Genomic DNA, 12,753 nt, shown 5'->3' with positions numbered 1-12,753 from the left:
GGAGCCGGTCGGAATGGAACATTATCGACTCTATTATACCACGACTACGAATACTCCCTAGGGTAACCCTCCAAGTGTTCGAGACGCGAGCACCATGAACGTGACGTTCGATTTTACCATTTCTAGACTGGTCGACCTCTCAAAGACATCCCATCCTCTCAGGACGAAGAAAGAGAGAAAAAATGAACAAAAGCAAACCCTGATTTCTGCTTCTCACGCGTATGAGTTTCCCTTCTAAACCTAGTAATCGCACGTTCTATTTCCAGTTTCGCCGCCAATCAGACGGCGTACGACGCAAAAAGTGAATCTCGCGGTCTTAACCTCGACCGAGGATCGTATCGGAGTATAACGTGGAGAAAGAAGGAATTCCAGAGGGATTTGACGAGCTCTCAACGAATCTACAGGGTAATGGGGATGCACGAAGGAAGGTCGCGTTCTTCGTGAAATTACGAAACGGGACGACACGACGGTAGAATTCATGTTAGAGGGGAGGGGAGAGTAAAGTTAGATCCGTGGGCAGCTATGTCGAGGAAATGAGGTACATAGGGATGAACGGAATGGAGATTGGGGAGAGTGTACGCGCGTGCACCGTGTAGAGCGGGGAAGATCGTAGAAGAAGGGTGGACAGAGAGAAGATGGAAAGTAGATGGGGTCGCGAAATTACCTCGAGCGGCATTGTATGTCGGCCGGAGGGTTTCAAGCACCTAATTAGCCACTTAAACAGCGCGGCACAAAGAGACCCTCTGTTATTAAAACGACATATGAAATGATCGGCCCTCTTTTTTCTTTTTTTGAACAAAAGGAACAGTCGATGGGGAGTTTTCGGTCGTGTCTTCGATGTACGATCGATTTCAATGAAAAAGGATTGGAGCTTTGAAAATATCTTTCTCCTTGATAAATGAAAATGATAAATGAAATTGACGTATGAAGTCTCGATGTAGAAGTTTCATGTTAGAGCAATTCTTTCGTTGGTCTGCTGTTTTTCTTCGAGCAATTAAAGCCACGTGTATGGACGATGTAAATATGTATATCTCCTTTTTCATGCATAAACTGTTTATTATTATTTTGAATTTGAAAATCATTATACTCATTATACTCGTAATCTGTATTTATGCACGAAAGAAATGCAAATTGATTTTACTTAAATAAACGTATGTTCTTTGTTGAATATTTTATATATCGGAATGTTTGCGTTTCTACAAAAAAAGTACAGGAAGTTTACCTTTTACGATGATACGGTTTATCGGTGAGCTGATCTTCGTGAATAATAAATCATTTGCAACTATCGTCGCCGGATAGCGATATCCAGGACGAGGGATTACTCTTTCTTAAACTTGAAACAATTAATCGCATTCTTCGAATTATTTGTAGATCCCTTCATGGAGTTTGTTCAAAGTTCTTGCAGTGGAGTAACGTCGAATTTCTTGGCGAGACACTTCGACACTGGATGAGAGAGAAAAGAAGCAAATAGAAGACAAACAGCGATAATGATTCTCACTGCCGTTTTTATTGAACGATCAAGAGCGAACAGTGAGTGTGAGAGAACCCCGAGGGTTGGTTGATTAACGAAATCGAGGCGTGTCACGCACCGTTCCGTGCTGGATATCTGTACACGTTGTGAGGGTAAATGAAAAAGGGGTCGAAACTTTCCGGTTATTAATTTTTTCTTAGCTGGTGATTTTCCGGAAACTTGGTCGAGTACCCACAGGAGTCGTCAAGTTTTTTCTCTCGTAACTGATAACACTGTTAGAAGGGGGTGAACATTTTGGGGTCCATTTTGTCGTCGTATCCGCGATAAATTAATTATTATCCGTGATATACATGATATTTCTACTTCCACGATTGAAATATCTTTCGTGTTCCTGAGTCGAGAGTTCCAGAGCTGTATTTATGTGTTCTCGATTAATGCGACGATGTCGCAAACTTGCTTGTCTTCGATAACTTATGGGAGCGGAGAAAAGGAAACGAAATGGAAGAAGTTTCCGGCGATTCAATCGATATACTGGAATCAATTGAGAGCCATATCACTCTGACATCTGCTTATTAATCTTGATTCGCTGCAGCTTTCTTATTCCGTCCAAAAGAGCTGAGTTTATTAATCATACAAAAGAATTCCGATATCTCCTACGTCGCTCGCCACGGCTATTTTTTTTTCTAACGTTATATATGCAATTCGTTGCATTGTAATGAGAGAAAAGAAAAATATAAGAAAGAGGATGAAGGAAAGCAGGGCGATTCTAAAAGAAAAGTCGACGAATTTGCCGCTGGATTTATTCCTAAGATTTTCTAGTTCTCTGTCACACGGATGAAACAGTTAGCCAAGGATTTTCCAGAATCTTAGAGCAACACGAATATCTTTAATAGCGACTATATAAGAGCCATCAGACATTTGCGTCCCCTGGGCAATATTTCGCTAATTGAACGCCATTGCATCGAGGAAGCGTCGTAAGCTTGTCAGAAGAGAAAATTCCAGCCTTCGTCAGTGTGAACGCGACGTTGCAACGATGTCGTTCGTAGAGTCACGAGCACGGATGTTTCAGGACATTTATTATCCGCTGCGAGAGCACGGAGGATGGATGGTAGAAAGGGTCACGGAATGAAAGAAAGTCTGACGAAAGCTGCAGACAGAAACCGTGCACGCCGGCTGTCGCTGCACGGTCGCGAATTCTTTGCGATTCCCGAGAAGCGAGGTGCATAATTACGAGTGCACGAGCGCATAATAGATAGCGGAGCCGGTGCAGGCTTTCGTCGAGGGTCGGGCTCTTTTCTGTCGTTCCAGAAACCGCGCTCGATAGTTCGTGTCTGTGCGGGAGGCTGCCTCTCCATTGTCTCATTATCATGATCCGTGATTGTCGTCGACGTCTGTTCACCGGGTTCCTCTCTTTTCCTCCGGCACCGCCGACCCTGAAAACACTCCGCCGATTCTCTAACGATGTCTCTCGTCTAGCGATGGTTTGTTTCGTTTTACCTCTCTCTCCTACCTTCTCCGTGGTTTCTTCGTCCTCTTTCTCTTTCCCTTCTTCTCGTTTGCATCATTTCGATTTGTTCGACGATCCGTTTCGCTCGGGGCGAACAAACGATTCGCCGATTAATTTACTTCTCGCAGGCAACCGCGAATCTCTAGCTTAAATCAGCAGCCAGGTCGACCGATTCGTCGAGGTAGCAGAACAACAGATGAAATTTTTGACGTTCATTAAAGACGGAGTTACCTTCGAGCTTACTGTGTTTCTGCTCGTTTCTCCCCCCGTTTTCGTTACAACGATACTCTCGACTCGCTCGCTTCCGCGTAATAACTCTAACTTCTCCGCGCTGTTGGAAATAAGACAATAAATTCTGCAGCGACTAAATAGCGATAAATTACGCGCAACGACTAATTGCCGGGCTAAGTGCGAACGAATGCGGCGATAAATTAAATCCTGGTAATGAGTTATGAAACAGCCGGCGTTCAGCTGGTCGACGAAGTTCGATGATGTTGCTCTGTTGACGAAGGGGTAACAGAGAAAGGAAGAGGGAAAACGAGTGTGACGAAGGTAAATTGTGTTATGAAAAGATTGTTATTAAGCATGGATGTTAATCCTTGGTTGGCTAAGCTCGCGTTACGCGTGTTCCACGACTGGGCCGAGCGATCGCGTTCAAAGGCGATTTCTACGAAATGTAAGTAAATTACCTAGGATTTAATAGTCTTGGTCACGTGATATACCGTCGGTTAACATATGTAACAAGCAGCCTACACGGTCACGTGACACGCGATAAAAAAGGCCGCGACACGGCTCGCGATTTTCGTTTACCTTATTTTTCTACGAGTCTCGATAAGTAGCTTGTTAAACAGCGACCGGAACTGGCTTTCTCAAGCCTTGCCCACGGGTTATTTTTTCTGAATTCAATTTTTAGACGTCCTTGTGTACCTTTGTTTAGTACACAGTAGATTTCGCGAGCGAGTTTATATGGAAAAAATCGTTTATACGGAAGATGTTGATCATTCTTGCGTGCTGAGAAAAATCGTGTACATGTGTAAAATATAGACCCGTATGAAATGACGATGTAGGCTTCAAATTGAGGAGCAATTCAGAGAATGCACGTACAGATTTAATTGCATGTGCCAAGAATGCGTGTTACGCGTATTAGCACGAAAGGTCTTGTTGAAACGTCGAAGAATTGAGAAAATGATCCAAGCGTTAATCAGAGAGAGAGAGAGTTCCAAGAGTTTGTTATTTTTATTAGAAAATATAACCCGCCTTCGATTAAACGTTTCTAGCGTCGTCTCTTCAACCTAGCTTCCAAATTATTGTTCTCGAATTATTAAAACTCGAGCGCGGATTTGGACAAAAGAGTTCAGTCAGTTTTGATACGATTATCGTCGCAGTGGAGGTGGACGTTACGAGTAGTTACAACTCGAGAGTTGAGAAGTTTTTCCCGAAGTGGCTCGGTATAATAACTCGAGCCAGGCGGACAGCAGCAAAAGAGAATCGGAAAAAGTCGAGCGCGATGCTGTTCGCATAAGCCACCGATATCACTCTGCTGGGCAATTTAAAGTTACGATTCGAGAGGGTATCTGGCTGTCCGAACGGCCGTGAATTCCAAGCTCGACGACGTTATCACACGGTCCAGCTCTTTCCTCGTGCAACTTTCGTCCCGTGGTCGCTGGTATTTCTTCCGATTTCCAGCGGAAATGCACGCGTGCCGTCGAACGATCGAATCATGAAATCTCCGAGCGTCCTTCCCTCGCAAATTCTTCGTCGTAATTTCGTCGAACGGATGGACGATCGATTATAACGCGTCGCGGTTCTTCGTTGGAAGGTAACACTGCCGGTGACCGAGAAATTCCAACGATTTTCTGAATTTCAGAGCGCGTACGCGCGACATTTCTCGATCTTTCGGATTCGACGGTGACTGGGTCATCTTAGCGCGAGATTCTTTGTCGCAATTTCAACCAACGAGTTAGCGAGCGCAACTTAACGCTCGCCGATCGAACGAGGGATAAAACGAAAGGATATATACATATATATATAACACGAGCGAGAGAGAGAGAGAGAGAGAGAGAGAGAGAGAGAGAGAGAGATAGTCGGAACGGCTCCTCGGGTCGCAGAGACGTTCCCCGCGGGGGAATGCAAAAAGCTCGAGCCGGAGGAATTTCAATTTGCCCCGATATCAAATATTTCGGATTCTCGTGTCGTCGGTGAGAAGGGTTTAATCAATTAGACGGATCAACTAGGCTGGGAGAAAAGTTTCCGTGGAAACGTGCCAGCGTGATCTCTTTGGATTCGTCGATCGTGGAACATAGTTCGAACGAATCGTAGCTACGAAACGTTGGCGCAACACGACACTTAGGGGATGAAAGGGTCGAGAGAAGGATGGTACATGGGTAATGTAGCGTGTACATGATAAAAGCAATGCGGGGTGAATAATAAAAAGGGGTAGTTGCTTCTTAACATTCGAAATGGTCGTACCGTGATAAATTATTAATACCGTTTAGCTAGAAATTTGCCGCATTTGCATGGAAATTCATCGGTGACCCGTTGGATGTTGCGGTGTGTATAGAATTCGGGAATGTACCATGGCGCTATCTGTTCCGTTCCATGGATGTATTTTACAGTGGACGGTCGCGCGCGCGCAAATTATTCCGCGTTTCGATACCGCATCCCGGCGATTGGTTCCGCGTCAGGCCGCGTGAAAATTACACGCAACCACGCCGAGTGGAACGCGCCGATTGCCTTCCCTTTCCCACAGAAATAGCCGCGGATTAATGAAAACTAACTCCTATTCCACTATCTTGCCGGTGTCCTCTTTTCCATGCCCTTTTTCCGCGATACAATTTTATTATGGTCGTGTTTCCGATCGATTGGATGCCGCTTTTCACTTTGCGCGAGCTTGTTAGTTGATCGTTTGACCGACTACGAGGATTATTACCAATGGATTCGAATAAAAGATTGGATATGTCGCATAGTACGCGCTCGATATTGACACGAATTTTTTTTTTATTGGAAACATTTCATGTATATTCATGAAAATGCAATCGACTTTTTTTTCAATTCGTTCTGCGTTATCCTCAAAATGCCATGAAATATTAAGATAATGTTATAGCGTTTTGCGACTTAGGAGTTTGAGAGAAAATATTCATCGACCGCTTGGTTAGCTTAATTGGAAAACAAGCAGTAGTCCGGCAGGCGGAAGATCCCGGGTTCGAATCTCGGTGTCCCAACAAAATCGATCGGCCGATATTTTTCTTCCTACGATAGAATAAATTAGCATCGAGGGAAATCCGAAAAAATAAAAAGAATCTGTTGGACATTCGTAATACCAGTAAGAGATATGGCGCGGGAGAAAAATATTCAAGAAAACTACCCCTGCATGATATTTACGAGGAAATTCCTTCGACGAGTGAATTGTCACCGGGGGACGTCGCTTTAACGAGGCCGAAACGCATCAAGAAACCGGTATCCTCGTTCGGTATTTCCAACGGCTACGCCGGAAATGCGCAGCTACGACTCGGGATACCGTTTTCTTGGCGCATCTGGGCGACGTTTCTCGCGTGTGCAAGTGTGTAGCCTCGCGCCAGACGACGGCAACGCTTGGAAGACCGTGTGCAGGAGAGCGCGGTGATGTGTAGTCTGCGGCGAGAGCCCCCGAGAAGGCGAAAAATACTTTTCGTATAAATTGTCGCGCAGGAATTCCACGACGATGCGCTGAACAAAACGCGGCCACGCTACGAGCACGTAGAAAGCACGGAGCCAGTGTGACCTGGCTGGTACACGCCAGAATGAAACACGGAGGAAGAGAAACAGAAAGAGGGAGGAGAGGGTGGAGTATCTCGTAAAAATGCAAACTTCTCTTTTCTTCGTCGAAGTCGAGCGCGAAGCTCGGGTCGTTGTACGAGTCGTTGTTGCCGCGTCGTTGTCCAAAAAAGTTCAACGTGCGTTTCCACTTGGAAAAAACACCAAACTGTTTTGGAGGACCGCGTTCGATAGGGTGGAAGGAGTGTACGAGCCGGAGGATGATCGGTGAAATTTTCGGGGAGTAACTCGCGCTCGGGTGTGGGGCCACGGTAACGAGAATAAGGGAAACGATTCTCCAAACTGGAAATGGGATACTTTAAAGAAAAAACAAACGCTTGCCTCTATACTACACGAGAAAGTTGGGTAATTGCGATCGGGCGCCACGGCGCCCATAAGACAATGATCGAGCAGCTGGAATTGTTGCTTGCGGTTGAAGTAACCTTGGAAAGCAATTAAGAGCTGTGACGGAGCAGCGACCGATGGAAAAGGTCGAGAATCACTTCTGGATTGATCGCGTGCCAGCCTCGTACGGGGCTTGAAAAGGTTGTTCGTGGCTGGAAACGCCGACGCGAAGGTTACCAAGATATGGAATAATTCTGTAATTTACAGTGACATAAATCAAAGCAGACTTCTCGCCCGTGAGTTTCCTGGCGATGGCAAAACTATGGAGATATAGTTACACTTATCGATCTCCGACAACGTCAGGATTTTCTGCCATACAGCGTTCACGTGTATAGTTACGAATCCCTTGCAAAGTTTCTATTTCATTTAAAGTATATCTCGTTTCTCGTAGCTTTGTCGCAGTTTGATACAAATTTACCATGTAACTACATTAACGGCGCCTATGGTACAATAAGTTGGACTGAAAAACCTCCAACCCAATTCCTCACCGGGCTATCTACAACCATAATAACTTCGTTCCACCGAGCATAATCGAAGTATTTTCAATTGAGATTTTTTTCCGCTTTCGACTCGACGCTATCGTATTCGAAGTATCATGGGCGAGGAGTTCGCGGAGAAGGCTGTCGCGCGGAAATTCGCAGGAGATTAAATGAAAATTGAAAGAGTTAAATGCGACGGTAATTTTTTTTTTCTCGCGCGTTGCAAAAAGGAAAGCACGATACGCGAGGAAATGGACGGGAGAAATACCATGGGCCGAGGGAGAGGTAGAACGGTTGCGCAGGATTACGGCGAGCTTAAAATTTTTAATTTTGGTTTACGACGCGACTGAAAATCATATTTGCGGCCGGCTTGCATACGCGGGACATTCCGCTCTCGGTGATGCAAACAACGTCGACATCGGCGCCTCTTTTCGCATGGAAGCTGCTCTTTCGCCCGTTTATTTCTTTCCTTTTCTCTTTTTTTTTCCACGCGTCGATAAAACGTTAATTGCTTTGGCCGTGCACATACGCGACTTTGTCTTGGACTCGTCCAAAAAACGGTCATAGCACGAGTGCAACTTTGGGGCACGATCGATACTTGGTGAATTTAATTAGCCACCCCTGGTATCCTCGCGTGTTTTCCAACAACGGGTAATTACGAAAATTGCAATTCATACGGGCAAACATACCTTCGCGCGCGATCGTGCGCGGCTACTAATTCGATTTAATGAAGAAGCTCGCGGTAATGTTACAATCAAAACATCGTACCGCCTGTCGATCGATAGTAAACGAATTATAATTTTACAAGGCCCTCTCGCCTCCAGTTCGACTCGCGTGTGGCATGAATAATTGCGAAGCGTGTTAGGCATGATTCGCCATAACCGATCCTTCTTAACGTAAACGAGCACTTCGATTGAATACGACTTCATCGTAGGTATATATATCTTCTTACGTGTCAAATAACACGAGACGCGGTCAGAGAATATAGAAGTAGCGTAATTTCCCGTAAAGTCAATCGTACAAATTCCTTTGACAAATCGATTTGATGGAAGACGATTCGTCAAAGGAAATGCAGGAATGCGAAGTGCAGCTGCTTGTCTGTAAGTGGCTGCTCTGCGTAAATGGAGTAACAAGCTGCAAATGACCTGAACACTGACCTGAGGTGGATAGTGATCTGGCAACGCATGCAGCGCTTCTCTGTACGCGGACAGGGCCCTTTGTAATCTACCCTGATCGGCGTAGAGAGCGCCTAATTGAAGGAGGGCCTGTACTCTGGCTGCCTCGTGAGCCCTCTTGTCCTTGAGGCCGGAACCGTCCAAGGATGCGCCGGCCCGCAAAACCGCAGCCGCTTCCGTTCCACGTCCGATCGAGGCCAGCGCCGCGCCCAGATTCACGTAAGCCTCTGCAAAGATAAACGATAAGGATCATGAGCGCCGTTGGATTACCGTCTTGTGCCTGTGTGATACGCTCTGCCGTTCTCTCTCCAGAGAGATCGGCCATGAATTTATATAAATCGAATCGGCCGCGTTTTTCCATTTGTCCTCCTACATTCCTACCAGACAGTCCATTTCTCTTTCGAGCTTTCTTTAGGACCTTCTTCTGTCTTCCCATCTCGCGAAAGCATCGATGAATTATACAATGTAGATATATATGTGTTTCGTTAGTCGAAAGATTATAGAAGTTAGATACGGTGATTTTTTCAATGCGCAAGAGCGTGACAAACACACGTACTCGAATCGTTTATTTTGGGAGTGGTGTAAGTGATGGAGAGTCCATTTTCTCTTGTTTTCAAGCATTCGAGTGTTTGCGTTTCCATCGTATTGAAATATTCTCTATGTGTTTATGTAAATGTAAATACATTATTCGAATAGCTTTTTTTTAGAATTAACTAGACCAATATATCTTTTCTGGAGTCACGAATGGATTTACGTCATTCACAAAATTGGTGAATTGTACAATTCATTAGAATTTAAGTATTTAAAATTAATAAAAAGATATATATATATACAAAGCGTAGAGAAATGTATTAAAAATGCACGGTATTTGATAATGGATAGAATAAAATGAAATAAATAACAATTATCGTAATATTATGTTAGAGTGCAGTAACAACGCCTGCATCATTATCTGATCTTAATGTTAATGCGTGCTGTTAATGCGTATGTAATATTTTCTTTAAAATCAAATGATTTCGACCCGACGTAAGTGTAAAACTATTATTAATCTTGTAATACTTTAAAGTTATAACAATAACATTTAATTATAACAATTTAATCTCATAATAATAATAGAAATAACAATTTAATAAATGAAATAATAATTGAAGATATTACCGAATCGCATTTAAATAACTTGCTCACATCCGTATTTGCAATATATATTATGTCAGATACAAAAGTTAGGATTACATTCGCTACCCATTTGTTTTTGATTATTGGTGCCTCTACTGTTTGATCGGGTTACAGATTACAGGAAATGGACTTACACGGTTTTCAAAGTAAATGATTACGCAATTCCATTTATTAACGGAATTTTAATTGATCGAAACAAACGAATATATTAAAATTTAAATTATAAATTCTCTACAAATGAAATGTTCACATTGAAATATGTGTGAATCTTTCATTTCCCTAATTTTTGCAAGAAATGAAATCGAAATGAACTTTCGAAATAAACGCTCGATCTAATCTCAAAATCAAATCTGGGACTGATTTAATTTCGTTTCTATCACTGACTTTATCTCAGTCAACCATATACAGTTAATAGATATCGATAGAAACATTAGTTAGAAGCTAAAATTGCTACAATTAGAAATGCAATATAATTAAGTTCTAATGAAAATTAATCTTGCAGAGTCACTTTTGTCTCATATTGATATGTTACATAAATTAACATATATATTTCGAGCTACATTCTAAAGGTTTACGTAGATTTTATGAAATGTCATTACGGATGAAGATAAAACTGCAACGACACGGATACATTGCTTGTTTCAGTTCATATCCGGCCAAGTAATCCGGTTATACGAAGAAATAAAAAATCGGCAGTAGAGAAATATTCCTCGATCGCAACTTAAAAATAAAACAAATATGTTAATCTTTCGATGAAATTTCACCATGTACGGTGTATACGTAAGTAATCGAATGGATAAAGTTACTGCCATGTGTAATGGTGCTTTAAAATATCGTTATAGCGGGAGAAAAAGTACTGGAAAGGGCCAGAGAGAAAATGCTATGAAATATTAAGAACGGCGAAGTCGCGTCGGACGTTTAATTTAAGAAACTACGGTGCGGCACAATCATAACAAGATCTACTTTTTGCTCGATTCACTGGAAAGCAGAAGAGGGCAGGGCAGATTTTTCGCGACGAGGGTTTCTTTAGAAATTCGGACAGAAGCAGTGCTGGGGCCAGTCTTTAACGTAAATTCAGACATTCATAGCGTGGCTACCACTTCGCTTCTTGCCCTGTCCGTTTCTAGTTAAAAGGGCATTGCCTGGCTTCCGGGGTCGGCTGCTTTTACGACTCGACGGCGAATCGGGTTAACTCCGCATGAATTCCCGCCTTTTGTCGCGTGTTTCCCGTATTTCCTTGGCTAATTACTAAATATCGTGCGAAACGGCGACCTGCCGGATGCCCGGCGTCGTCGAAACGTGGTGGAAATGCTTCGAGGGACGAAGATTAACTTAGCTCTCGCGCTAATTTCCGCCGTTTGTTTCTTTCATCATCCAGGATTTTAATTAAAACGAAAACGTCCTCTCTCTTGCAACAGGAATCCCATAAACACGGGGAAATACCGGAGAATCTACTTTCCTTATGAACTCTGAAAAGTTTCGATCTCAAAGATAAGAATATCCATTGCTTTCTTCTTCTCCTATACTTTCACAGATTTTTTACACTTTTTTACTGTTGAATTTAGTACACGCCATTGTAGTCGCTAAACGATCCGCCGACACAATGACAAGGCAACCGTATCTAGGGATGCAAAGTGGAGAGAGCGGGCGATCTCGAGGAGCCGGACAAAAAGCCGCAGTCGGCTATGACTTTAATTAAAAATTTCAAGTTACCGCGAGGTATCCTTGCTCGCAGCGGTCGAATCCCCGCAGAGGCCGCGTCGCCGAACAACCAGGCCAAAGTGAAACGTATTAAAAAGTTTATTTCCACTTTTATTGTCACCCTCGTGGAACGTGATCCCTTACGCTCATAGGGAAAAGAAGCGGAGAAGGAAAGAGAACGGGTAGGCGGGATGGAACGGAGGCAGAAACGATGAGGTGGTGGAAGAGCACGATGAATCTCGGTGGATCGATAGTGGGAACGCGGGAGCCTTCTTAATTCGAAGCAATCTGCTTCTTCGAGATTCCCAACGACGGATTTCCAATTCCTGACCTCTCCCATAGGGATCGACCGATTCGATCCTCTAATTTCGTCGCGTTTAACTTTCCTAGGGCCAGCCGTTTTACCGTTCAACTGGCTAAACGTAATATACTACGGTTCGCGGAGGCGGCTGCTAATCCCGATATCATCCGACGCGATATTACAGCACGAACGTAAGACGTTTACCCTCACGCCTCCAGTTGCGCAGTATAAACAGGCACCTGGGAAGACTTTCATTAACGAGCCGTGTGATTGGCAAATTTTCCGAGACGCCTCTATCGCATACCCGGCTAAATCCGGTTTGGTTTAACGAAATCCCCCGATAACGGGGATCATTTTTCCCTACCAGAGATCGGATACCGACAAAGCTATATTCCCATAACTTGATTCTCATGGGCTCGTATAAATCGTAAGTAATTGGTGCGAGTTCCCCACGTGTATTTCGATAATTCTCAGCGTGGCATTCAAGCTGTGTATGAATGGGCGAAAAAGAGACGAAAGAAGAAAGAAATGTGGTGGACGGTGAGACGTGTTGTTGGTTAAATTGATAACGAGACGAGTTGATTTCGTTAACTATATTTACAGATATTTTAAAATGTAGAATACAAAGTTAATCGCAAGCGTTACTCGCTCGATGATATTCGTTATAAGATTGCGCGATACTGCGGTACTGATACTAATTGTTATGCTGATTCGCTAGACTAATTCGTTATACTTATTCGTTCGAC

At 43.6% G+C, this 12,753-nt stretch overlaps 1 protein-coding gene across 2 annotated transcripts in view; it reads right to left on the bottom strand.

Moving 5' to 3' along the window:
- Positions 1–12,753, bottom strand: part of LOC100649529 (protein O-mannosyl-transferase TMTC2) — a 213,315-nt gene that overhangs the window by 18,032 nt on the left and 182,530 nt on the right. For both annotated transcript variants that reach the window (XM_048405484.1, XM_048405485.1), the window contains exon 9: positions 8,812–9,056. In XM_048405484.1, coding sequence (XP_048261441.1) covers positions 8,812–9,056 — 245 coding nt within the window. The remainder of the gene's footprint in view (positions 1–8,811; positions 9,057–12,753) is intronic.

The sequence above is a fragment of the Bombus terrestris genome, chromosome 4 (genome assembly GCF_910591885.1).
Source record: "Bombus terrestris chromosome 4, iyBomTerr1.2, whole genome shotgun sequence".
Taxonomy (NCBI): Eukaryota; Metazoa; Arthropoda; class Insecta; order Hymenoptera; family Apidae; genus Bombus; species Bombus terrestris.
Note: the sequence above shows the minus strand (reverse complement) of the source record. Positions and strands in the feature narration are given on the sequence as shown.